At 38.5% G+C, this 27,948-nt stretch overlaps 2 protein-coding genes across 4 annotated transcripts; one reads left to right on the top strand and one right to left on the bottom strand.

Moving 5' to 3' along the window:
* The first annotated feature begins 33 nt into the window (after window positions 1–33).
* kcnn4 (potassium intermediate/small conductance calcium-activated channel, subfamily N, member 4) lies at window positions 34–22,692 on the top strand. The gene is made up of 9 exons (XM_017439681.3): window positions 34–1,051; window positions 7,901–7,996; window positions 10,624–11,057; window positions 12,851–12,986; window positions 16,073–16,183; window positions 18,579–18,700; window positions 20,292–20,361; window positions 21,164–21,330; window positions 21,459–22,692. The coding sequence occupies exons 1-9, from the start codon at window positions 698–700 to the stop codon at window positions 21,460–21,462; spliced, it is 1,494 nt and encodes a 497-aa protein (XP_017295170.1). The 5' UTR covers window positions 34–697; the 3' UTR covers window positions 21,463–22,692.
* On the bottom strand, window positions 22,520–27,002 carry si:dkey-79d12.4 (zinc finger protein 594). 3 transcript variants are annotated; one of them, XM_017439679.3, is made up of 2 exons: window positions 26,720–27,002; window positions 22,520–24,602 (listed from the first exon to the last, which is right to left on the bottom strand). In XM_017439679.3, the coding sequence occupies exon 2, from the start codon at window positions 24,573–24,575 to the stop codon at window positions 22,800–22,802; it is 1,776 nt and encodes a 591-aa protein (XP_017295168.1). In that variant the 5' UTR covers window positions 24,576–24,602; window positions 26,720–27,002; the 3' UTR covers window positions 22,520–22,799. The 3 variants fall into 3 exon arrangements, with proteins under 3 accessions (XP_017295168.1, XP_017295169.1, XP_037836357.1); XM_017439680.3 differs by having other exon boundaries at window positions 26,782–27,002; XM_037980429.1 differs by lacking the exon at window positions 26,720–27,002 and adding an exon at window positions 25,477–25,796.
* Between the last annotated feature and the right edge of the window lie 946 nt (window positions 27,003–27,948).

Here is a 27,948-nt window from a genome sequence, read left to right as displayed (position 1 = left end):
ATAAGGAAGTTACCAGATTGCATCTGTTCTTTATTTGGCCCAATCTTTAACAGTGTCTGTGACAGTGGAAAGGAATGACTCCCTTTTAACAGGAAGATGCCTCAGGCAGAACTAGGCTCAGGATGAGAGGACAGAAAAGAGACAGATAAACTTTTTTTTTTTTTTAAATCTAGGCTCACAAAAACAATCCAGCTTGAAGGCATGCAGTGTTCAAGTTTTCATTGAGTACAGCAAGTTTAATTTATAGTGATTGGTCAAATTTTGTCCATATTGTTGGTTGATAACGACTTGTCCTCTGATAATTAAAGCTTTTTTAAAAATGTATTTATTCCAACAAACTCTGTCACATTTGATCAGCCTTATCCAAAACAATCGACAAAACCGTACAAAAACAGCTTTTTCAGATTGTCGTCCTGCACCTTTATGCACCGAGACGGTAGTAAATCCATGTAAATACACCACGCATGTGAAGGATACGCTCTCTCGCGCGCGCTCGTGCCCGTGTGCATTCGCTCCTAGAATAATGAGCAAGCCGGAGTACATAGCCCGGGGCAGCGCGCAGAAGACATCAGTGTGCGTAACCGCGGCGCGCCGGTTGGCTGGAGAGGAGGCCGAGCGAGTCCGAGATCCCGTTAACTCGATGAGCTGAGCAGCGAACACGAGACGGGCCTATGCGCACTTCTCCCGTCGGACTATCATGCCGTTCCCGTCTCGGGAGGACATCGCAGGGGGGACAGGAGAGGCTGAGGAGGAGGACGGACGCCTCATGTGCGCTCTGGAGATGGAGCGGTCGAGCCGCAGCCTGCGCGGCGACTCCAAAGTGGATTACGACGCGATCAGCCGAAACTGTGGGGTCTCCGCTGAGGTGTCCGTGCCGCTGACGCTGTTGGGGAAGCGGCACGCTGAGGGGGACAACCTCTACAGACTTCGAGACAGAAAGTTTTTAATAGAGGACAAAAAGCGCCTGTGCGCGCTGGCTCTGAGCACCGCTTTGCTGGGGATACTGCTGATGATCATCCACGCCGAAATATGCCCCCATGTTATAAAACCGGTAGGTTTCGCCAAGTTATTGCCAATAATGCCTTGAAAAGCTGATCCAGTCAGACTTGTTGATCCAGCGTGGAAGAGGAGATTATATTTCCAAACATTCACTCAGTATGTGTGGCTTTATTTCACTTGGTCAGCTATAAGAAATGAAGCATGTTCCCTTTTTGTATAAATATGTGGCCCTTCAATTTGAGATGATGTCATTTTTGCTCATTTTTTTTTTCTATTTGCAAAAGGTGTTAAACTGAATGTCTGAGTACACGTGTAATAAAGACGAGCATCACTTAAACAATAACATCATTTCTCTGGGTGTTTCAGCTGGTCAAGGCACTTTGAGGTAAATCTTCTATTTCAGGGATGCCAGATCTTGGACCTGGAGGGTCACAATCCTGCATGTTTCAGATGTTTCTCTGCTTTGACACACCTGATTTGAATGAATGAGTGATAAACAGGCTTCTGCAGAACTTGAAGACATGGAGCAGGAAACAGCTAAAACATGCAGGATAATGGCTCTTGAAGCCCACCATTGGACGCCACAGCTCTAACTCATATAATAAATAAATAAAAATGAAAACCTGCTCTTTACATCAGGAGAGGAGAGTTCAGATCTTTTGAAGTGGTGTTCTGCAGAAAGGTTATCACTAATGATATCTTACCTGTTGTAGAGAGCTCAGTTTGAATTTTGAAGAAATAGAGTTTAATTCTGACTACACTGTTTGATTCTCGCAAAATTAATGAGGTAATAGCTAGTCCAAGCATGGTCAAGGCCATACCGGATTGCCGCCATCTTAAAAACTTCATACTTGTTCATGCAAACACCATCTTAAAACCTTTACACTGCTGTAAATTTTGCAGTATACACTGCTGTGAATATTCTGAAATTACTGCTGAAAGTGCCCCAAGCTGCACCAGAAGTGCTACAAATAGCTGCTCTTGCTATTTTGCACATGCAAATAACCATAAAATCCTATGTAAATTATCATTTAACTTGAGCTTTCACAGTGGTGGATAGGTCTATAAAAGTTGGAGTTGTTTAAAGATGACAGCATTTTGGTCTTGGCACCACTCGGACTAGCTGTTGGCTCATCAGTCAGGTCAGAATGAAACTTTTGATTCCAAACAAAAGTCATTCAAAGGGCTATCTACAACAGCTAATAAAGTAGTTGTTTATAACTCTTCCACAGAACGCCACTTAAAAATATATGAACAATTGCTTTAAAATGAAGCTACATCTGGAAACACCTGCTTTGCTTCTGTTTAAGTTGAACTTTTGCTGTCTATTAATGTTGACATATTTAAGCACCAAAACAGACTATATTAGGCACAACAAAACAAACAAAATTCTATCCTTTTTTTATATCCTTTTTTTGTCATAACATCCCTGATTAGCAGACAACACAAACCTCTTCCATTTCTGCAGCAGACTCTGCACCTGGGCTTTGAACCCCTCTGACCGACTGATTAGCAGCTCCACTTCCAGATCCACAGTTTGGTGCGCAGACTCATGACATTAACATGCAGATCTCAGAGGATAACAATGCCAGGCCACACAATCAACCAATTATTAACTCCCTCCATGACTTCGAGCAGCACACGCCAGCTCGACATGTGGAAAAAAGTTCTCATGCAAGCCGCACTCCTTCACGCCGAACAGTCGGTGATTGATTACAGCGTCAAAAAAAAAAAAAGGGCCCCACGTTTCCAGCGAAACATCAGCCACACTTCTCTGACAGACTGAGGGAAACACTGCTGATATATACCTGATGCAGTTGGAGAGCTGGGCCTGGTGAAATTAACGGTGCTGGCAGAAAAGCGCACTTTTCTTTTCCAGTTTACAAACATGAACGGTGAACAGGTGCTGTCCCATCGGCCTCCCCCCAAAAAAGAAGAAGTAAAGCTTCGAAGCCATGGAAATGCTGATGCACTGGAAACGGGTTCTGTGGTGCAGTTAAAGCATATTATTTTGAAGAGGCGGCACTACTGATTCAAACATTGCTTATATAACTGTTGTGAGCATTTATCTTTACACTTCACATGATGACCATGAGTCATGAGGAAAACTGAGCTTTTGCCATTGAGGTCTGTTTCAAAATTTAGCTGGTTTGTAGCAAGTCAGTCCCTAAGAGAAGAAAACTTCTGAAGTGCTTTGCAGATTGTTTGCTTTGCAGATTGCTGTCAACAGCTTCCAAAGCTTCATTCAAGCATACCTTTACATGATTACGCATGAAAACAGGGCTATTTATGGAACATTTTTCCACATTTCACCTCTTCCCCCTGCAGCAAGATTGTTAACAGCACTCCGGGCTATCTTTCCACATCATTTAGTTTATAATTATGGTGTTTTCATGGCCAGCCTAAAAAGTCTCTCCATCCTGACTTAGATTGTGCTTAAAGCCATGAGTGTGCGCTTCTGAGTGCATGGACTGGATGCGACCTCGTGTCATCATTCCTTTAAATTTCCTGGAGTACCTTTACATTTCCAAACAACGTTCCCACGCTGAGGCTGAATGTGCAAATTTTAGGGGCAAATCAAATGATTTTGATGAGATATGTTTACTCAACCATTTGTGTTTCCAAAACTGTAAGTTTTTTAGTCCTTTAAGGAAAAAGAAGAATAAACGAAGCATGATAAGGGGAAAGTCAACAGCTTCGGTTATTAGAAATGTCTGACTTCTGAAACACATGTAAGATTTTGTCACAGACACATAAACACCTCGTGTAAAATCACTGAACAGGTCACCATTATTTTGCTTCACCGTACTCATTTAAACTGATTCAGAAACCACCATCCACTTTATGCCACAAATCAACATTGAAAATTGATTTAATATAAACAGGAACAGCTTTTTTCAAAGGTCAACCATTGTTTTAATTTTTTTTGGTTGTTTTATATGTAATATACAGTATGATCCAGAAGCCGTAGCTGTCTTAATATGTAGTCAGGTTTCAAACTCAGTTAAAATACGCCATCATACCCTGTGACTGCAGAAACTATATGAACTATATGTTTTTATGGTCTGTATTTGCCAACAATTGAATATATTTTGGTTATTTTATTTTATTTTTTTACATTTTATTTATTCAGAGACTGTATATACAGACACATTGTTATATAGTAAACAAAGCAATTGCTGCATTGTGCGTAAGCCTTCTTTAAAATCTCAGAAATTATTTAAAAGATTTGTTGTTATTGGCAAAATGATCCAAGTAAGAGGAAAAAAATAAAGAATTTTGCATAGAGTTGTCAAAGTTGAAATGATTGTTTTAAATTTTCAACAGTGCCACTAAATTTTTTTTAATCTAATATGTTCAAAGCTTGTTTGAATATTTTGCAGGATTTAAAACTGTTGCTCAGCTCTATAGCTGTTATATAACATAAATACAATGTAAATATATGCTTAAATAAATGGGAAAATAAAGCAGTTAAGTCACTTTCCTAATAAGAGTCTCAAATTTAAAATCCCAAACAGCACCAAAGGGTTAGGGTTAGACTTCCCTCTGATCAATACCAACAGTAAAACCAATTACAACTTTTTGTCTGACTGCAAAACACGCTGAGGCAGTTTAGTAGAGTTCAGAGTCAAATAGTTTTGCAATTTTGGCAGGCTGATTTAATCCCAATAATATTGATACATTTGTCTCTAAGCTTTTACATTGCATTGGCATCTGTTGTTTCTTTTCTTTTTTTTTCCAAAAAAACAAGTCAATAATTGACTTGGTTTGACGTCACTGTGCAACACAACCCACATATTGAAAGCCAAGCTTGCAGACAGTACAAAGCCATTTTGCAAATAAGCAAATCTCAAACCACTGTGCTACATTGTGTTTACCTGTCCTCCTTTTACTGCTCAGGGGTACGCTTTGGCCTAACAAGATAAATGGCAAGAACTAGGCTGCGAGTCAGACCTGAGTGGGTTTATTAAAACAAAACAGAGGGTAGAAACATTCAAATGAGCTGTGATGCTGGTTTGTGTTAAGAAAAACAGAAAGCAAAAGTCTAAGACTGTCAGATGGCTGCTGTTATGGGTCGCTGTTTCCCTGTGATTTTTGCAGAGGGTCAAATGTTCACTCTAAGAATCTGTAGCTTCACGCGGTGTTTACTCTGTTGAGTTTGTCTTTATGGAGTTTTTTTTTTTTGTTTGTTTGAAACTTGCAAATTTTGTGCAGCTTCATTTCCTTTACTTGAGCCAAATGCATTGCTATAGTTTTCAGCTCACTTGTGTTAATTGGGAAGCGTTTGCCTGAAAACTGAGAAACCTGTCCTAACAGAGTGGGGGGGAACTAGTCACGTTACGGCATTGTTATTTATGTGAACGGTACAAAAATTCAATTGTTTATATCCCAACATGCAAACCAGATCTGGCTGAGTTTATTTGTCATGCCCTGGGTGGCCTGTCTCAGTGAAAGTGGCTCAGACTCAATCCAAGTCTATGATATTGGTTTACCAGGCTCTCCAACAGGAAAATGTTACTGAAACAATTTTATAAAACTCAGCAGCGTCCTCGCTGTTGAAATCTCTGTTATGGCCCGTTTTTGAAATGTTGAGCTTTTTGTGGGGTCTCCTAATGAGTCCTGGATGAAATACAGAAACGATGCGGATGCTACGGCAGAAACTGTGGAAAACAATGTACCTTGCCAACGGACGTCACACAATACCACCTACAGGCTCAGGCTTCCCCAAGTTTGAAAGCTTGCAATTATCTTTTTAAGTGTAAACCACTTCCTGTTAAAATCTTCCACTCAAGCTGCACCACTTGCTCTGGGATGCATGAATCATGGGGTAAAGGTACTCTTTAACCTGCTGACGTGAGGCTGTGTGGTGTTTCAGCTCTTCGTTTGGTTTGCAAACAATTTCTCAGTGTGTGCATCTGGGCCTCCAGCTGTCAATGCCATGGCATGGAAAGTATTTAATTACAAACACACTCATTTCAGCAGCTTAGTGGCTTTTTACACACTTTTTCTTGAGTTCATTATAGAATCATTAATTCCTTTTTTCATGAGACCTAATTACTTTAAATTTCTGGTCAATCTCTTTGTGGAAACACAAGAATCATTGGGGTTTTCTGTAGATACAAAAAAGAAAAACAAATATGTTTTTTTTGTTTTGTCTTTTTTAGAAAAGGTATCTTATATTGTTCATTTTTTAATTTATTTTTTAAATAAACTGCTGCCTCTTTATCTGTGTTTACGCTAAAGATGGTAATAAAACAAACGTTAGGAAAGATTAACTATTCAATACCTCTGTTTTTGGAGGTAAAAGTGTTTGAAGCAGTTTGTTCATTCCCAAAATTGATCAGTATAACTGAGAATTTACAGTTATTAAAAGTAGATCTGACTATTTGTTTTTACCGACTTGTTTTGAATTTATATTTGAAAGTCTGAAAATATACCACACTGATCTGGTTGACTACATTCAGCAGAAGAAAGATTTTGTGTGTTTTAAACCACTAAATGCACCATTTAGAACACAGTTGGCAGTCTTATTGTGTTTTGGTGGGAAGCTGGTGAGAAATCATGTCTTTCTTGCAGTCTAACAACATCTATATTTTTGCTGTCTCTTGGGAAAACAGTAACTCCAGACTGTGAAATAAAAGAGGGTAATAATTTCCTTTGTATGGCAGATTGTTTTTACCACAGTTAATGGTGCATTTTGGTCACCAAACAAGTTAACATTTAAGCACACGATATACTCAAATATCAACTGCAATATGCTGCCACAGAGACAAACAGGCGTAATTGAAAATCACACTGTTTTCAATCTGTTTGTAAACAGCTGAAGAACCAAACAGTAATAACTATATGTTAGCAGATATTTTCTGTCTGTTTAGAAATATTTCAGTAGAGCCCTACGAGCAACCTCGCCTCTCAAAATATAACATGAAAACACTTCAACCTGATTTGTAAGCAGCACCTTCCAATCTTTCCACCCACTTCAGAGACACAGAGGAAAGTAAGTGGAAGCAAAGTTGTATTTATAGCACCTTTCTCAGGTAAAAAAATCAAAGTGCTTCACAAAATTATGCAATAAAACAATCATGTTGAAATAAAAGACTGACATAAATGACTTTAGTATGAATATAAAAACAAATTAGGGTAAACTCCTCCAACTAAAAGCTAATGTCTAAAAAAAGCCCTCAGCTGTTTTTCCCCTTAGAAACCAACACTGTCTATACAAAATCAAAGGAATTTCAGCCCACTGTTGAAGTACTTAAAAAGAACAATTCCCTTAGTTTAAAACTGGCATTGTGGAAATGCCTAAATGTTCTTGCTAGACGACTTGAAGGTTGTAGTATAAGCTTTTACAAGAAAGAAATACACCAAGGTGCTTGATGCATTGCCCTAAAAGTTAACACAAATGTCACAGTGCATGTTGGAAGGACCCAAATTCAGGTGCTCAGGAGGCAGGAGGAACAATACTTGAATTTTAATGACAAAAAAACAGCAGGAATCCTGGGCAGCATAACAACACAAAGCAGTCAGGAGTACAGAGACGAAACAGGAGGATCTGACAATGCAGTGAGGAGAACCAGCAGTATATTTATTTATACAGGTAGGAGTAAATAATGAGTCACGACAAGTGTGCTGATAGCTAATGGAAAACAGGTGGACGGTAATATGTGGAAAGAGGGGAAACTAAAGTCATCTGAAGGCTGTGGCAAAAATGACAAAAACATAACTCAACACAATAACAAGCGGGTGGTCAATCTTCTTCAGATCAATATTTGGCAATGCTCTTAATCGGGCTTATAAAACTGCCAGGGTGTTAGGAAAAAAAACTTAATTAGAAATTAAACAAACTTCTGCTGTAACAGAGAGTTTTCACTTTTATGCTTTGCTTGTTTTTTGTTCTCAGGGCTCAAAAGACTCCTTGATCATCAACTGTTTCATAAGCCTGTCCACGGGATGTCTCCTGATCCTCATTGTAGCTTTCCATTATAAGGACATCAGGGTGAGTTTGCTTTATTTCTTTATGTTGAATAAACTGCTTTTTGTTTGTCTTTTTTTTTGGTTCCAAATGAGCTCGGTTAGAGGTTTGCTTTGTTTGAGGTACTTCATGGCAACTGTTGCAGAAGGAGCTCTTGGTCAATGATGATAGTCTCAACATTGTTTATCTGGGTTGTACAGTATTTGCTGTATGAGTAAAAAGAGCCTGGATGAAAACCTCAGCCCACACATACACAATATTCCAGCTGTGATGTTGTTCCAGTCCACATGGCTCCCTGCCGTGGTGTGTGAAGTCAATATACATGAAGGGATTTGGCTGAAGTTAAGCAGAGTAAACATTGTTTTTATTTGCCCTCAAACACTCACAGCGGGCGGTTAACTGCAGCACGGACAACAAGTGTTTAAAACGCAGATCCGTCTTACTTTTCAGGGCTGAATTTCTTTAACGTGTCTTTAACGGGTTTGTGACCCCACGGACTGGTTTCATCTCATGCATCTCATATAAAAGGAGTCCGCTCCAAGTGTGTGGAGGAGATAAGGAAGAGTAGGTTTAGGGTGGAGTCGCTAAGCCTCTGCAAAGAATCGTGTCGCCTCATTTAGTTTAATGATTAGGTTTCAGTTTGACAGAGTAAATTAGTCGAAAACATGTGATGGTAAATGTACTGAACACAAACTAAAAGAAACAAGATCCTGGTGAAACCAGTGAAAGTAAGTCAGTTAAGAGGAAAAGTTAAACAGCGACAAAATAATCAAGAAATGATATATAAAAAAAGTAAAGTTGACAGTCGCATATAAATTTAAGCAAAGGAAGGCAAAGACAAAGAGAGCTCAGAAAACACAAATCAAAAAGTAAACACTTTGAAAAACAAAAAAATGGCAAAAACCCAAAAAACAAACTTTAAATGAAACTCAGAAAAAAACAGAAAACAAAATCATAACATGCCAATTATACTTTCTTTATTATGTTGTAACATTGTAGAGTGTCTAAATTGAACTTAAGCAAAAAGTGAGATAACTGTTTGGAAAAGTAACTCACTGAATCAAAAGCACATCTTTAAAGTTAGCTCTCATTTCTAAGCTTTGAACCCTGTTTTTTACTTTACTTTTACAAATGACGGTAGCTTGTCACAGATTGTTTTTTCTACTGCTGTTTAAAAATGTGTCTTCAGAAGAAAAAAAAATCATTAATCAGCTAATTGGCTTTATTTTGACAATGCATCCTCTCATTTCCCTAACAAGATCCTAATGCTCTTTTGGAAAAACAGCAGCTAAAAACCAAAATTAAAAAAAAAGCCTAATCCTAACAATACATTGGCTTACAAAAAAGTAACAACAGCTCAAATACTTTGAAAATAAAAGTGTGACAAAGGGTTCAAATGAGTGAATCCAAGTGGAAAAATGAAAATGACAAAGATACAAATGTATATGTCAGTACCTGCATGCCATCATTTTCTATTTAACAAAATCTATTTCCCTGAATTTTTGCAAAAAATTATCAGCTAAATACATTTCAGTAAAGTTTTATCATAAGCCCAGGTGAAGCTGAGTCCATCAATCCAATTAGTAGACTGATTGGTGCAAAAGAGGGGTAGATGATTGCCTTGTGTTTAGCAAAAGTTATGAAGAAAAGTGAGCAGCTATCATTGCTTTGCATCACAATGGCTTCACGTGAAAGGAAACTGCTTTACCTGAAGGAACATTTTCAGGATCATCAAGAGTTTTAAAGTGAGAGGTTCAAGAGTGTCCAGGAATCATCAGAACTGTTTCATCCTGAAGAGTGCATCACAGAACTGTGTTGCCTCCAGTGAAGTGCCTAAAATCTTCAGCATGCGGGTTGTGAGTGTGTCTGCACACAGAGTGAGACTTTTGGACAACTGTATTGTGACGAAAATAAAAGCTTCTATCCAGGAAAACCATCAAGGGTAGACTGACATTGCTAAGTTATTTTCTCTGATGAATCCGCCTGGAAAATCTTTTGTCAAAAAAGACCAAGAGTCCTATGTCATGCACACAGCAGAGCCGCCTGAATTGAGCTGTGTGTGGGGTTGCTTCTCATTAGTCTTTTTCGAGATCTCAGGAGGAGCTATTTGAGATCCAAAAGAGACTCTCAAACTCGTTTTGGTGAGCTGAACCAAAATGATCTGGATCCCAGAAAAGAACTGGAATTACTATCACTCGTTTAATTCAAAGGAGTAGGGCTTACTCACAATTCTACCCTTGAAACCTGCCATTAATAAAGATCAAAACATCACCATCCAGACAAAATCCAGACACTTTAAGTACAGTGTCTATAAGATCAGGACTCTGAAACTTTGGACTCAAGGCAAGAAAACATCCCGGATCTGAACTCCATTGAGAAACTGTGGTTAGTTCTCAAAAAAGCTGGTAGATGAGGAGAAGCCAACAAACTCTTATCAACTCCGAGCACCAATAAGACAACAAAGAGTAGGAAGATAAACAAAGATTTTCAAACTTTGAGTTCTGCAAATCTACTCCGGTGGCTCAGAATAAAAATTTGAAGGTAGATTTTCTTTCAACATGTGACATTATTTTAAGAGTTTTTATCTGTAAAAGTATGTTCATCAATTTTTCTTTCTCTGCTTCTTTCCGCTGTCCTCTTCTCTGTTTTAGTTGTTCATCATTGATCACAACCAGGTGGACTGGCGAATCGCTATGACAAGCCACAGAATTCTGGTGATCACTCTGGAGCTGCTGGTCTGCATCATCCACCCAGTAGGATCATACTGGGACGTGGGGCACCACGTCAACTCCTCCTCCGCTGCTCCTGTTTGTGTGTCCGGTCATCACAAGGCCCTGCTGGACATGGATATGCTGTTATCAGTGCTGATGTTCCTCCGCCTGTACTTGGTCCACAGAGCCATTTTGCTGCACAGTAAAGTGCTGCTGAGTGCCTCCTACAGGAGCATCGGTTCGCTCAACAATATCAACTTCACCTTTCGTTTTGTCCTAAAGGTACTGATGAACAAACACCCGGCACGTACACTGCTGGTCTTCATCCTCCTCTTCTGGCTCACCGTGTCCTGGATGCTTACTCTGTGTGAGAGGTATAGACTGATCAGTACAGGTTTTGTTTTTGCTGTTATTGCAAGTTTCACAAAATTCTGCATAGTTGTTCAGTAACAGCTCTTAGTGAACAAAATAAACACATAACAGGATAAAAACCTTTTAAATATAGTAAAGTTTGAGAGAATAAGAAGAAATTAGATTAAGGCAATGCACATTTATATCCCTCAATTATGTATATGCTTTGAGGTCAGTGTTAGGGCAATAATCTAACACAACAAATCAGACAGTTATCTTAACATAAAGACTCCAGTAGGGTAACACAACAAATTACAGTTAGTTTAGCTGTAAACTACAAAAATGCCTAAATGCTTAGTGTAAAATTTAAAGGTACAAAAAGTGATATATTAGGGGTTATTTCCCATTTCATTTTGAATTGTGCCTTGATTATTAATTTATTTTCTTTTAAAACAAATAGGTCTTTTTTGCATTAAAATTAATTTCTGTGAATGTGTGCAGCAGCTCAAAATCCACCATTTTTATCACTTTAAGACTACAGTAGTTCTTTGTGTATTTTTTTTTCTTATTTGGTTTGTTTTAAGTTAAATCACATAAATTACATAATAGTTAAAATATTGTGAATTGCATAAACATATGTCCTTATTAGATGCTTAGAACATTTACAGGGATTCTCAAGCCTTAAAACTTCCAGTAAATGATTTTATTGTCATAATCTTTTGTTGTTGTTGTTGCTCAAACAGCATATTTATGTTTATTGAGGTCATCTGCACATTCAACATTTAATTGGAAGTTGTGCCCATCTCAGTCTTGTGCAATCGGATTTTTCAAAAGTAATGAATGATCACAGAAGGGATAAATATTAAAGCCACAAATCATTTTGAAACTAAATAGTTTCACCCTTTGTTCTTCAGAATTCTTTATTACCAAACGTAAGAGACAGCTACAATCCCATAAAGAGTCTTACATCTACATAACTCATTTTTTTCCCCCAAGTGCACACTGCACTTGTTCTTTGTATTGTTTTTTCTAGTTTATACTTATCAGTTTTCTGTCTGACTAACCCTTCCTGCTCTGATATCAGAGTTTAATTTGTCAACTGCATCTTTATTAAACACATAGGCCTTGATGTGATATCGACAGGAAGATACAAAGGGATAAATTCATCTGAGCTGTAGGAAGATTTATGGACAAATTAAACAGTTTATACAGCATTTTAACATTTTTACTTTCCTAAAATTGTCAGATTTGATGTGTAATTGTATTCAAAGAGGGTTTTTTGTCAGTATAACTCAAATAGAGTTATAAAATCAAAATTTCTTTCAGAATTATTGCTTATTGTCAGTATACACCACTGATATCCAACTCTCTCTAAGCTTTAATTGTGTGGCTCTGGGGATTTTGCAACACAGAGAAAAACCACATCAAGATTAATCTTGCATATTAATGAATATTTGCATTAATGAAAAAGGCAGACTGATTTGCAGACAAATAATCCATTGCCAACTGGTAATTATGTCCTTATGAAGTTGACAGAAGTTGTTTAATTTAACTTAAATAGGCATCTTTGAACTCCTTTATTGCAATACATACCCAATAAAACATTTACTGAATTTATTTCAGCATTATTAAACAAAACATCATTACACCAGACAGGGAACATGGTCCTTTAAAATTTAAATTTAAAGAGGTACTGAGAATTTTTTCTGTAGTTATACTAAAAATATGACATGACCTAAAAAACTGCAGAGGGACCCATAGGAATGCACAGAATGTAAGACGTTTCCCTGACAGTCCACTTGTTCCCCCCCTGCAGGCGAAGCCAAGCATCGACGGGCCGAATGGACACGGCCCTGTGGCTCATCGCCATCACTTTCCTCACAGTGGGCTATGGGGACGTTGCACCCAACACCAGCTGTGGCAAGGCCGTGTGTCTCTTCACTGGTGTCATGGTAGGAAGGTTTTCTGTTTGAGGAAATATGACACATAACAAATGCAATCGTCCTGAAATGTGGTAGGTGAAGCTGTGTTCCAGGAGGAGGCTTTTTTTTAGATGAATTATTAACCAAGCAGTAGCAGTTTTGAAACAAGTGAAAGTAATGCTGGGTTTGATAAGCTGAAGGAGTGGAGTCTTATCTTTGTTTCACTTTGCCATTTATTAGGAACAAAACTCCCTCCAGAACTCCACAACCACCCTGATAACACAGAAACAGTGTGTTCCTTCAGCGTGCTGGGTTCTCTCTCTTAACAGGTCCAAATATCCTTGCCTCTGCTATGAATTTATCAGTTCTTTGTTTTATCGCCTACTCTGTTCCCGTAGAACTTCAATTCTCTACTGAGCTCTACATCAAGAGGTGATTCTGCAGTCAGCCCTTAAAGGGGTGGTTCAGATATTTTGAAATGTGGTTCTGTGAAAAGGTTATGAACAATGAATATCTTACCTGTTGTAGATAGCTTTTTAAACAACCTCAGTTCAAAGAAATATAGTTCATTTAAACTGGACTGATGAGCTAAATGGCTAGTCTGAGCATGGCCAAGACCAAAGTGGATTACTGCCATCCTTACACAATCCTAATCTCAAAACCTTCATAACGGTTCTTGTGAACATTATTTTATAAACCTTATATCACTGTTAATTTTGCAATACAGAGTTATTTAATATGAAAATTCTATAGTTATTTCCAAGCACAAATAGCAGCAGTAGCAACAACTAGCTTTAGCACTTAGGGTACACTAGATATATTATGATACTCCTTTATATATAATAAATTCATGTAATAAATTACCAGTAAGTTTGAGTACACACTACTATAATTAAAAGTGTTTGCAAAACTTTTCAATCCATTTTTCTTTTGAAGACATTTGTTCTAACAGATACTCTCTGTTAGCTTAAAAGAACAGAGAAATTAGTCTACTGCATTACACGGTAAATCTTGAAATTAATGATCAATATATCAAAATATGACACACCTTGATGACCACTGGTCAGACGGAAAAGATCAGGAATCATCAAAACAGATACATGGGGAGGGAAGAGGAAAAATGAGACAAAAGTTATTTCAGAGTCTGAACCACATGGAGACAGTGCAGCAAATAACTAAGCTACAAGACAAGGTTTGCAATCATTAGTGTTCTTTGTTAATTTTGGGAATTATTCTAGACTAGACAAACGACAAACTATGAAACATACTGAAATATCTTCTCCAAATTTAGTCTTTCTGGGTCAATAAAAGGCACTCTCCAGGTACAGTGATGAGAAAAAGAAAGTTACTGAGTCTATACAGTCAATAACTGATGCCTTGCTGTCCCAATAATACAAATGTTTAGTTTGTTATTGCTTTAAGGGAGCTGAGGCCATGATTAGTAAGTTATGCAAAGTTGGTCATGACCCTTGGAAATGGTCTGGGAGGCTAAACTGATTTGCAAATATGCAAATGGGGCTGTTACTGTTTTAAAAAGCTGTTAATTTGTTCTCCTTTAGCTTTTTTTTTAGTTAAAGAGAAAATAAAAAGAGTAAGTGTTTAAAATGTTTTTTTCTGGTCAGAATACTGTATTTCTGCCTCTTTGTTACATTTCCCTTCAGTGATTTAGTTTCATTTCTCTCTTATCTGTTTCATCTATTTTATTTTTGGCTCTATTTTCTTCCTGAGTATGCCCCCAACCCCCACCCCGGTTTGTTTCACTCCTTTTTATTCCACTGCAACCTCTTTGCTCTTATTTTCTGTTAAATATTCACTCAGTGATCAAACATATTTGATCCGATAATGTTTGTCACAGTTTCCTGTCTTTATAATCATTAGGGGGAATAACTTAAAGTGTCCTTGGGAGACCTTTGTTTGCTTTCTTTTGTACAATAATATAGATTTTACTGTAATACAAAGAAATGTTAAGGTTGAGACTGAAATAGGTATAAAGTTAAAGATTAAAGGAATGAGGAAAAGAAATCTGGTACAAATCAGTTACATTAAAATAAGACACTGATAGTCTAGTGTGGATGTTTAAAAGGTGACACTCTTTGTTGCCACTTTAAAAATTGACTACGAGCAGATAAGAATCATTTTATTGGTTCTGGATGTGAGCACGAGTCTGATTCACACACCTCTGTGACAGAGTGGAAAACAGTCTTCCTGATCTTTCCCTCCGCATTTCTCCATCTGCCGAGTTTTTTATAAGTTCCCCCTTATAAGGGAAAACTTTCCACCGTATCCATTTTTAGGTGGTTTATTGCATTTGGCATCGCTGCAGCAGCAGGGCGTGCCAACCTGTGCCCATAGTTTGGAAAGAAAAAAAAGAAAAAAGAAAAGAAAAGAATATTCCTACTCCCATCAGGGAGGTTCTGGGAGTTATAGCTGATGCTCACACCTGTAATATGACTGAAACCTCTCCAGTCACCACATCAGCTGTAACTCTGTTTGGAGCCGTTTTCAGGGACTGACAACCCATCCGTGTGTGCGGATGGATCCGGGGAAAGAGTCGGGGTTTTGCAGATGATGGATATGTAGTTAAAGTAAACAATAAAAACATCTTTCAAAACTCTCCCTGAATCTCTTTTACGCTCACTCTTTGCCATTTCTCTTCTTTTTTTCCCCCCTCTTTTCTACTGCAAGCCAAAAACAGGAGAAACAGGTAAACTCTTTTCCTTAACATGAACTCATCACTGTGTTGTGTTCATATCTTAGAATGCATCTTTTTGTGGTATTATTTGAATGAGATTTTGGAAGAATCTACAGTTTTTCTGTCCAGCAGCACCAAGAAATGGTCTGTTGAACCATTCAACTTTGGTGTGTACACAGCTTGATTTATCTGTAGAAATCATTTTAACCATTGTATGAAGATCCACGTTGATTCTTTTGCACACTTCCTTTTCACTGAGTGTAACGAAGCTCTGAGATTTAAACTGTTCTCATTTCAAGTCAGACATTAGATCAATTTTCGGTTAGTTTCCTGTTTGACTTATAAGTAATAATTACAATCTGAGGAAACCTGTGTTGTGCAGAATATATGTTAACAGTGTGTGTGTGTGTGCGTTGGGTTCTAGGGTGTAGCGTGCACTGCCATGCTGGTTGCCATCGTTACCGAGAAGCTGGCACTGAACAAAGGAGAGAAACACGTTCACTTCTTTATGATGGACATTCAGATTTCTAAAAGGGTAAGCATGAACTCTCTGAACTCACTTAAATGCTGTTTTTATGAGACACTGAAACACACACAAATCCTACCTGTTAACCAAGATGAGGACAAGTTCTAATTGGGACATTTATCTATATCTGTTCGCTGAAAATTGTTTTCCTTATCTGCGTTAACTGTTTTAACCTAACTGTTTTCAAAGTATGTGATATTGCTTGATTTTATTATTTTCCTACAATCCAGCAGTAATCCAGTAATGCTGATGTAAACTTGAGACAGGGATTGAAGTTCTCCGTCACCACGGTGGATTTCCTTCATTTGGACCGAGGCCCAGAGGGATTTCTGTCATCTATTAATGTTGTTGCTATAAAAATGAGAAGAAGAAAAATGAAAGTTCTTTTTTTGTTGCGGTCCTGTTAAAGCCATCTGAACTAATTATAATACAGGGATTAAACTGACGCTGCTTTTAACAAATAAACCGAACCGGAGCCAAAGTTTTATCCAATCAGAGCAGAGCAGGGCGGGTCCTGCTGCCAAGCAGTGTTGCTAATTTGGGAAAACCTTTGGGAAGTGACTGATACACAGAAAAAAAGGCTCTCAAATGTGTGGTGGGTTGGGGGTGTAATATATTTAAGTATATATAAAAAAAATTCAGCCAAAAGAAGTTTTTTGGCTTTAACCCCAGTAGAGAAATTTGCATTTTCTGAAACGCTGTGACTGCTGAGCGCTGAATGACATTTGCTGAATGTGCTGAACGTGAGTTGTCAAAGTTAAAACAAGTAAAACAGAAGCTAAAATGAGCAAAATTGTAGCTAAAAGACACATAGGAAGACAAAAATCGAGCAATTAAGCTGAAGTAGATTTCAAAGCAAAGAATGATTTGAAGAAATTGTCAACATCTTAGTGTATTTCTATGAGGGAATCTTTTTGTAAATAAATATTTTGAAAAGTATAAAAGTTACAACTACAAAAAGTCATAGCACACAATTTCCAATCAAGCTGAACATTTGGACTTTTGAATGGTTAAAATAGCACAAAATATACAGAAGTAGTTTAACAATGTATGAAACAATAATATTATTTATTACTGTTATGTTTGTTGATATTACTATTCTTTATTATCTTAATAAAGAAAATTTTGTGCTGAATAACCAGAAAACATTTTGTACAATGCAGTGTTTGTTTTGGATAATCTAAAACATGAACATTTTTCTATTAGGGATAAAAAGTAAATGTTTAATGACAGCTTTTCAGAAAACAATTACTTTTACAAATACAGCAAATCTTACTCGAAAAAGGTATTTAAAACTTAGAACTATGATTTCCACGTTAAAAGATAAAAAGAAGTAAAGCGGGCAAAGACAGCAGGATGTTGCTCAGAAAAATCTGCTTCTGTTTCTCTTTTCATAACTTTTTTTGTGTGTTCCTCGAAAAAGACACGCATGAGAACAGGATAGTGTGGGGAAAGAGGAGTGAGACGAGGTCTGCCAAATTCTTTATTGTCTTTTCAAGGCGTCAAACAGAGGAAACAATCTCAGCTCTGTCAGGAAAGAAGCGTCAGTCGGTGCAGGTCTGTGCGGGGTGGGCAGGAAACTGCACAAGCTTCATGTTTGTGCAAAAAAAAAAAGGGTTTTATCTTATTGGGACAGATTTGAAGGTTTTGCTTATTCACAAGACAGCAGAGAAAATAGGCATAAATGCTTGAAATACATTTAGTTCATGTGCCTTAGAAGTACTCCTAAATGTTCAGACTTGTACAATATTAGAGTTTAGGTTTTCTTCGAAGAGCTGCAGTTCCTCTCCAAACACTTGCAGCAAACCCTTACGGCAGTAGCTGCTCTGCTTTGGAGGATACAACCATTTCCTGTCCTCTGGTGGCTGCATCCTGTCTCTAGGTGCATCTCTGTGCCCGTGCGTGCCGTTGATTGGGCTCGTGCGCACGCGTGCATCCTTCGGAGCTACATCTGCTGCAGTCCAGATTTGAACGAAATGGGAACAAGGGAAGACATCTGGATGCAAACACTGACAGCCTTCTATTAATAGTCGCCGCAGCAGGGCCAGAGTGACATCATAGCGGGGCAGTTGGAGTGATTTGTGCCGGAAAACAAACAGACACAAATAGAACCAAAGTGAAAAGTGCTGAAAGGCCCGAGTGTGGGCTGTCTGGACTTATGTTTAAAGCTTTTTTTGTGTGTGCGTGAAAATAAGATCTAATAGTTCTTTATTATCTCAAATCAGCATCACAGAGTTGAAAAGATGGAACAGAAAAATCAATTTGGATTTAATGAACTCACACTTTTACTGTACTGAAACGCTCAAAAGATGTGAAGAACCTGCGCAGGATATTTGGCATTAAAGCTTCAGAGTTCGACAGACTTATCGGTCCGCTCAGTGAATTCTGCGCCTCTTTTTTCCAGATCCGCCATGCTGCTGCGAATGTTCTGAGAGAATGCTGGCTTCTGCATCGTGCCAACCTGATGAAGGGCAACCACGGCGAGCACCGCAGACACCAGCGATGCCTTCTGGAAGCCATCAGAGTGTGAGTTCCTCCCTCAGGCAGGATGACAGGCGTGTTTGAATCTGAGCAAAGACACAGAGGTGTCTACCCTTGTTTATGTGCATATTTTACAGATTATTACCTTTTAGTATCAACGTGCTTAACCACAGTCCCCGATCAAAATGGATGGTTTAGGTTACTAATTATCACCTGCTGCTGAATGGCAGGCATTAATGTTTCACCTGTGTCTGAGTGTCTGTCTGTTACCAAAATATTTCATCAACCACTGAGCAGATTTAAATGAAGCCTTCAGAAAATAATCATTGGATGTACCTCTACAGCTAACTGACATTTGGAGCCAACCCCTTTCAAGATGGCTGCCACAGCCAGCTCACCTTAGAAAGCACAAAAATGACTTTAAGTCAGTCAATTTTACAGATATTGTGTTTAAATTTAGTGTAGCTGTAGCTGAAAGTCATTCACAACACATACTCTAAGTACTACTCATGGTATGAGACAATTGCATAAAACATTAGCATTAACTGTTGGTGTCAACCCTGTTTGTCTGTTAGCAAAATATCTTATGAATCAATGGATGCACCTCTGCAACTGATTAACTTTTGTAGACATTAAATTCAAGATGGCCACCACAGCTAATCAACATTAGACAACACAAAAATGGATAGAACGTCAATTTTACAAGATATTGAACTAAAAGTTGGCGTGGAAGCAGCTGAGAGTCACTCACAGCACAGAGTCTGAGTGTGATATCTCACAATGTTGCATGAGATCGCGCTTAATGTTATTTTCAAGGTTTCACCAAAATCGCTACAATTTAAGATGATCTCAGTCTAAAATTCTGCCTTGAAAGGTGGCGGGTGATGTGCATTCCTTCAAGAAATGCTGGGCCCTTTAATTTCGATTTGTTAGCCGGTCTTGTGTGGGGAGCACGTCCATAGGAGGCCCATTATCCTGTCAACAGGACAACATGTGTGAGGGCACCATGTGTTTGCCTGTGTGGAGGGATTCCTGCTTTAAACTGGACTGAATCATTATAAATAAACACTCTGTGCAAAGAATGAGCAGGAGGAACCTCCACACCTCAACAGCCCACTGTAAAGAGACTCCATCACCTCATCGCTTTTATGTTCTCAGAGGCTAAATTCTGATTGCAATATTGGGTCCCCCCTCTGGTTTCATCCCTCTGTGATGCTAAATTTATCTCTTTTCCACCCCTGGATGTCAGAAAAGCCCCTGGCATCCCTTTTTTTCTCTTCTTTTTTATAGTTGTTTAACAACCTCAGCATGACCCCTCCATGATTAGTGGAATATTTGTCAGCATATTCTTTCCCCAAATCACACTGTATTGTTCCAGAACTGTTTGTCCAAAAATAGTTTGCTTCGTCTGTAGATGGGCACTTCGTAACTCCTACTGCAGCGTTTTAAAACCCAACACATAACATCACTGGCTTTATATGATAATTACTTTTAACACAAGAGAAAAGGTTTGATCCATTTCCATTTATGTTTCAGCTGCAATCATTCGAATGAGGTCATATAGATGCGCTCATGTTTGAAATACTTTCACATAACTGAGACCTAACGACCTTTTTTTTTTTCTTCTAAACCTCAGATTTAGACATTTACGCCTCAAACAAAGAAAACTGAGAGATTACGTCAGTGAGATGGTGGACCTCCCAAAGGTAAACTACAGGTGGCCACGGAAATATTTTGCAAATGTTTCAGAAAAACAACAAAAAAAGTGTTTGTTTTTGTCTCTAAGCATTCAGATGTTTTGTGGGCTATAAAATCTCACAAATGAGAAGCACCAATGAGCAGTTTATGGATTAAAGTGATAATTCTGATGCATTGAAGTGGGGTTCTGTGGAAATATTAAGTTTCTTACCTGTTGTAGATAGTTCTTTGAACAGCTTCAACTTGGAGAAATAGTTTAATTCTGATCAGATAATCACTAGTCTGAGTGCGGCCAAGATGCCATCATCTTAAAACTCAAATCTTAAAAATCTCTTAGCAATTCATGCGAACACAGCTTTAGAAACCTACAGTTACTTACATAGAATTATACGGTTATTTAGAAGCGTAAAAAACAACAGAAGCAGCTAGCTGTAGCATTTCCAATCCAGTGTGAAGGAGAAATCATTTTTCTCCTGGAATATTCAAATAACATGAAATTAATAGTTTTTAATGATAACGCTGCATGAAATGCAATCGTCTTTTTGAGATTTGAGCTGTTTTAAGATCCACTTTTGTCTTGGCCTCCCTCAAACTAGCAGTTAGCTCATCAATCCAGTCAGAATTAAACTGGTGTTTCTCCAAACGGAGGCTGCTCAGAAAGCTATCTACAGCCAGTAAGATACTTACTGTGCATAATCTTTCCACAGAGCCTCACATGAAAGATTTGAACAATCTCTTAAAGTTTTATAGCTTTATATATGGAAGGAAAAAAAAAAAGGTTGATTTTTTTCCTGTTGGGTCGTTTTGCAGATGCAAATGATCATGTGCGACCTCAGCGCCAACTGGAACAACTCGTACCGGGAGCTGGAGCAGCGAATCCTCTCCATGGAGCAGAAGCTGGATGAGCTGACTCGCTGCTTCCAGCAGACCTCGGAGCTGCTGTCTGAGGTTCTGCATCACCGGAACCTAAAAACCAGGTAAAACAGCATCTATGGTATGTGCGCCTGAGATGCGCTGCGCAGATGTGCTGACAGGATGCAGCAGGATGTGGTAGCTGAGCTGAAATGAAACGTTTCAACATGTTTTTGTCCCATTTGTTCTGCAGGTGACAAGATTTCGACTCCTAGTTAAGAGGCGTCTGTAGCCTTTTCTTCTACAGTACCTAGAAATCATCCCCGCATAGAGCTGCTACAGACTTTTGAACCACTTGGGAGGACCAGCACATTTATGAAAAAGGTCACATCCTGAGGCCACAACATGACGTGAACTGCACAATGACTCACTGCTGTAAAAATCACAGATATTTAAGACCTACGTGAACTGTGGGGGAGGGGAAATTTAGAGGAGTCTGTTGTGTTGTTTAGCTTTATTTGTGACGGTGCAAAAAAGAACCGAAATCATCTCAAACACAGAGAAGTAGGGAATCTTATAAACGACGAATACAATCTCACTTTATATTTGTGATTTTAATGATGTAACGCCCAATTCCTGTGGAATATTTTACATTTAAATTCTGATTTCTACGCAGCAATTTAGTCAGCCGTAGCAGTTTCAGAAACACATTATCAGTAGCAGACTGTTTAATGGTTACTCACTTGATCACTGCTTGCAAACTGATCAAATCAACCATAAATTTTTCCTTCCCTGTTGCAATCCAAAGAAAAACTGGCATTAAAAATGACAGATTTGACATTTCCAAGCATTGTATAAAGAAACTTTATTTCCAAACAAGAGGTTTGTCATCAAAACTCGTGTTTACATATTAGGCTGTAATTGTCAAAAAATGCATGTAGTAGTTTACACCTGTTGAGTCTTTTAAATCCAACTATTAATGACTCAACTGCTCCATCTAGTGGACAGGACATATACACACATTTTTATAACTGTCAGCATTTAAAATAAAATAAAAAAAATCACAACTGCATAATAATTAAAAGAAAGTGAGAAATTAATTTGCCTCTGATTAACAAGAACTACCTAAGTGTCTCAAAGAAAAAAAAACTGGATATAATACTAAAGATAAAATAAAAAACACTTCCTGATAAGAATGCACTTTGAGTGAAAAACTGCAGAACTGGACTACCTTTTTTTTCCTACACTATAAACTGGACTGACACCCAAGAAAAGTTCCCTCTGGGTTAATTTGTACTTTTTTCTTGTCGAATGCTTAGAAGGTTATTCTAATCCAGTTTACTTTGTGTCATTTGCACATATAAAAACATGTTACCCATCCAGACCATAACGTGTTTTTAATTTCAAAGCAGTTCAGAAGAAATGTGGTTTTGTTTTTTACTTTGATTTTTCATTTCTAAATGAATTAAAGAAACGTGACTACCATATGATATGTGCAATTTTAATTTGAACCTCAGTTGTGTTACAGACAGGAGTTTATTTTCATTTTTTTCTTATACAAAAAAATGGCTTGTAATGTCCCGAACGACTTCAGCTATTCGTTTTTGGTCCAGTTTTTAAGTTGGTGCCATATGTAAGCAGAAGGCCTTAGAAACAGCTGCCCACAGTCACATAAAAAGGGCATGCTGCATTTGTTCTTCTCAGGAGATTTTAATAAGCGTCCAGAACGGGACTTTTTCCATGGGTTTCCCATGACGTGCTGCGCCAAGAGTTTTGCTCCCGTGAAAGTCTCCCCGCAGGTGGCGCAGATGTAGTTTGAGGCCTCCGCGTGCCGAATGCAGTGCCGCAGCAGGTGAAGCCGGTGCTTAAACGCCCGCCCGCACTGACACCGGTGTAAGCGCTGGCCCCGGTGGAGGTACCGATGGCTGATGATGGAGGACGGCTGCCGGAGGATGGCGCCGCAGTGCCTGCAGGGGTGAGGGGCCTTGGAGCGCCAGCCTGACTTCACGTGCTTCTTTAAAGCCGCCTGTCGGCTCTTGTTCTCAAACAGAATGGTGCCCGTTGAGTAGTCGTGCTCAGAGTCCATGTTGTGTGGCAGCAGGCCAGACGTACCGGGAGGAGAAGGGCCAAAAATTTGGTTTGCAATTTGGTGCACGAGCGAGGAGGTCGACACCGGTGCAGGAGGCATGCCTGAGAGTGGAGCAGCTAGGAGCGAGGACAGATCTGATCGCAGAACACTGGGCAGAGATGCTTCTTGATTTCTGTCCAAACACCCTCCCCCATTAACAGCCTGCCTTGGTACACTTAGTGACTGGACTTTTGTGCTACCCGCTCCTTCCCTTTTTTCAGTCAATAGTGACGGATCTGTGACAACACATATTTTGGTGCTGACCACCGACGTGTGAACTTTAGTGACATGAATTGACAAAGTCTTTTCCGAGATGAAAAAGGACTTGCATATGTTACACACTTTGGGCATTGACTCGGAGCAAAAGAGCACCAGAGTTGATTTGCCGGCGTTGCGACACTGGTGGCGGGAGTATGCGGCCTGGCTGGGGAACACCTGACCGCAGCTGTGACACAAATGCAACGGCATGTGGTGCACTCGCAGATCTGCCTTAGAAGGAAGTACCTTCTTGCATATGATGCATGGATATTTCATCTTCTTGCCCGTGCAGTAACGCCAGTGTTGCTTCAGTGACCTAAACGGGCCCCTGTCGCACAAAGAACATTTTCCACTGCTCTCAGAAGAGGTGGGCTCCACGACGCCCGAGCGCTTTAAAACTTTACTAGAAAAGGCAGACGCTGCCTTGCCGTGTTTAGAGCTTGATGGTGAACTGGTTTTCTTTGAACAACTTTTCTTGCCAAGATTTTTATCATCTTTGCCCGCTTTAGTTTTCACACCGTTTTCAGACGTCTTGTTTTTCTGTTTCATCTTCACTTCTTGTACGGTGCTCAAACTGTGTGAATTATGATGAGTTAAGACCGCGCTCTGCTGCTCAGTCGCCTGTTTAGCAAAGCTGTTGCTCTTATACAATAAACTGTTTTGAAATGATGCAGAGCTTTTCAAATGTGTCTTTGCGTGCTTGTTCAGGTCCCACACGTTATGAAAAAACCGGCGGCACTGGAAGCAGGAGGGTGGCAAGTGAGCGTTCTCCAGGTGCGTGGAGAGCGAGGTCAGGCGACGGAAAGTAATTTTGCAGATGTGACAGGTGGCTTCAATATTGTGGCTTCTATAATGAAACATCAAGCTGTTCAAGTCGCGGATCGTTTTGCCACATTCCCAACATGTGGACTCTGCGTGTACGCTGTACGCCTGTGATTCTGTGGTATCACGCCATTCTCCATCACTGCTGGAGTCCTCACACATATGGAGCAACCAAGGCAACTTCTGTTTCTGCAATTCAAAAAACAAAACTTGGAATTAACCTTGCGTTTGGAATAAATCCACAGTACAAGTTTCACACATTTTCAAAAGTCATGTCTAGCATGAACATTTAAATTATGCCAGATTTACATGGTTCAATACCATTGGTGCAGAAGTTAAAACTATTTTCCAGAAAGATTAAATGACAAAAAAAATAATCCATACATCCTAACAGTTACTTAAATAAGTTAATTACAAATATTATCTTAAATAGCTCAACATTTGAGGACAAACTGCTACAATGTTGAAATATTATTAAAGACAATAAAGGACAAATTACTCTGACTTTAGCATAATTGACACTAAAGGGATAATCCAGATCTTTTTAAGAGGAGTTCTGAGGAAAGCTTATGAACAAATACCTTTCCAAGAAAGCTATTTGAACGCTCCCAGTTTGGAATAATGAAAGTTTAATTTAGACCAAATTGACAAGAAAACGGCTGGTCTCAGCAGGGCTAAGAACACAGTGGATTGCTGTCATCTTAAATCAAATTTAATGTCAAACATTTTATGGTGGTTTATTAAAATACCCATTTATAAACCTTTACACCACCATGAACTCTCATAACTTGGTTAATCTGGGAGAATTATTATATTCATGCTGGAAGTGGCCCAGCCTGCACAAAGGTGCTGTATCTTGCTGCAAATGACCACAGAACTCCACACAGATAACACAGAAATGAGAAATCTGCGAGCAGCGTAAAGATTTACAAGGTTGTGTTAGCAACTTTCATTATTGAGGTTGAAGTTTTAGAATGACAGATACCCGTTGGGTCCTGGTTCTGCTCAAAGTAACCATTAAGCTCATCAACTCAGTCAGAACTGGCTACTTTATTATGTGTACCTGCTCAACTGCTTGTTAACACAAACAGCTAATCAGCCAATCACATGACAGCAGCTCTGTGCATTTAGACCAGTCCTTGAGGAACGCTATCCTGTACGTTTTAGCTGTTTCTCTGCTTTGATACAGTGAGCGAGTGATTAACAGGCTTCTGCAGAACTTGAAGACCTGTTGAAGAGCAGAGAAACAACTAAAACATGCAGGATAGCATTCATGGACGACTGGAAATGGGAGTCACCGATTTAGACATCTAGACATGGTGAAGGTGACATTAAATTAAAACTGAAAGCTATTTCTGTGTTGGCTAAAGTTGATTAGCTGTTGCAGCCTTCTTAAACTGGATTGGTTAAAAAAAATAACATGTGTATCCAGCCCTCATTACCTGAAAGTTTCATTACAATCCATAGTAGCAGTTCATGAGATATTTTGCTAACATGACAGTTGACACTAAAATTTAAAACAGAGATGTCTGAAATAGGAAAGTGTTGAGGTTGCTCATTCTCACCTTCTACCAGACCAAACTTTAGCTCAATATCCGAAGTTCTTCGAGTTATAGCTTAAATTTTATTTTAAAAGGGTCAGCTGGCTGTGTCAGCCATCTTGACTCGGGTTGACTGCAAAAGTTAATCAGTTGCACGTCTACATAGGATTACTTTCTGCAAGTTTCATGAGGTTATTAGCTAACGTTACAGACAACCCAACACGCACACAGAGGACAAAACACCATCGCCTTCAGTAGCAGGCGATAATGATAAAGCAATTTTGCGAAAATGTTCATTTTAAGGAATAGCTCGGTGCGACTATATTAGAATCAAAGTTGTATTCAAGTCTATTAGAAAATATTTACAAGCTAAATAGGGGCAGAGACCATATTAAACTTAAATTTAATTTCGCCAAACTGCGAGTACGCATGCGCACATCCTCGTCGAGCGTGCCTTCACCTCTAACGTATCACGTCATCGTTTCCCTATTTGTTGTTTCTGCGTCTCTAAAGAGATTTCATTTGATTCCTGAGAAATTTAGATAATTCAACTCTTTGTACCACTCACAAACCGTTATTGAGAGTAAATCAAGTGCAAAACAAAAGGTCAAGTACAATAAGTCGGAGAGTTGTAGTAGCCATATCTCTTTCACCACACCAGCTTAGTCACTGCTAACTATATTTACCATTTTGAAAGGTCGCCACTGTTTAGCTACCCGTTTAAATACAAAGTACAGCAACTATTTGTGCATGTAGTCTACTTACCTCTGCCCACAAGTGCAAGTAAAAGCTGACGATTCGTTGAAGGTATTTGATTTTAAAATTACCTTGCGGTAGGTTTCTTTATCGCTATGACAATATGAAATGTCGTCAACATAATGACCTCATTCCTACATGTTTTTTTCCGGAGCGTATCTAACTACAGGTGAGAAGGTATTTCAATTATAACGAACCAAGATACAAAAGAAGAAACCTTTTTTTATAAAAGAGGATTTTAGTGATGGCGTCCAAATGCACGAGTTAGTCCATATCCGGTCTAAACCGGAAACAGCCGCCTTTACCTCCCAGAATTCATCAGTTAATGTGACGTCAGGATCTAAATGCTTTGCTTTAACGTCTATAAACTTAAAAAAGTCGATAAACTTACTGACATTACCAATTGAGACAGAATTGTAAAAAGAAGTACCACGTTTTTGAAAGGCTAAAAACTACAATGCGGCGCCTACATCTCCCAGAATGCATCAGTTGTCTTACCATCTAACTCAGAGTATAATCATATGAAATACATTTTTAAAAAAAATTGTTATTTCGTAAGCTTGGCAATAACTAACTTCACATTTTGAAAAAGAACATGCATTTAGCTTACTATATATATTAAGACAGGGATTTTAGAGGCTAAAAACAATGTTCTGGTTTGGCATAACAGCATACTTTATTTTAGTTTAATTTATTTACAAGATATTGGAGGAAAAATCATCTTCCCTACATAGTGTATACTATTTGTTTACATATTACATTAAAAACTACATTTAAATTGAATATTTTATATACATTTTACTTTAATTTTAGACACATTTGAAAAATTTAAATATTTTCTTTTTAATAAAATAAAAACTGCTTTGCAGTTATGCAGGCACTGTGTTTTCAGAAGCATAACAAATATAACTTAGTGTTGGGTAAACTAAAATCATTATGATCATACATTTTAATTTATTCAATATTCTCAGAAATGTATACATAAAATTTCATGAAGATTATTTCACACAAATAAGTGGCTTGTGTTTCGTCCATGAAAGTTTCAGCAGTCTTCAGAATGCATTCACTGAACTGTCACTTGAATTTAAATTTATTTATCTTGCTTTAGTGTAAGTTTGGCATCATTTTCACATGGGTCATACCTGATCTTTACTCATTCCTTGTAAACACGTGGTCTTGTAAACAAATGAAAAATTTGTCCAATGAACTTCCATAGTTGTAGCAATTTTGAGGAATGT

Source organism: Kryptolebias marmoratus, linkage group LG16, assembly GCF_001649575.2.
Source record: "Kryptolebias marmoratus isolate JLee-2015 linkage group LG16, ASM164957v2, whole genome shotgun sequence".
Lineage (NCBI taxonomy): Eukaryota > Metazoa > Chordata > Actinopteri > Cyprinodontiformes > Rivulidae > Kryptolebias > Kryptolebias marmoratus.
This window is presented reverse-complemented; position numbering and strand designations above follow the sequence as displayed.

Coding starts and splice junctions, on each gene's coding strand:
- kcnn4 (XM_017439681.3), top strand. CDS start 698: ATGCCGTTCCCGTCTCGGGAGGACATCGCAGGGGGGACAGGAGAGGCT. Junction 1,052..7,900: donor GCCCCCATGTTATAAAACCG/GTAGGTTTCGCC, acceptor TTTTGTTCTCAG/GGCTCAAAAGACTCCTTGAT. Junction 16,184..18,578: donor ACATTCAGATTTCTAAAAGG/GTAAGCATGAAC, acceptor TCTTTTTTCCAG/ATCCGCCATGCTGCTGCGAA.
- si:dkey-79d12.4 (XM_017439679.3), bottom strand. CDS start 24,575: ATGTGTGAGGACTCCAGCAGTGATGGAGAATGGCGTGATACCACAGAA.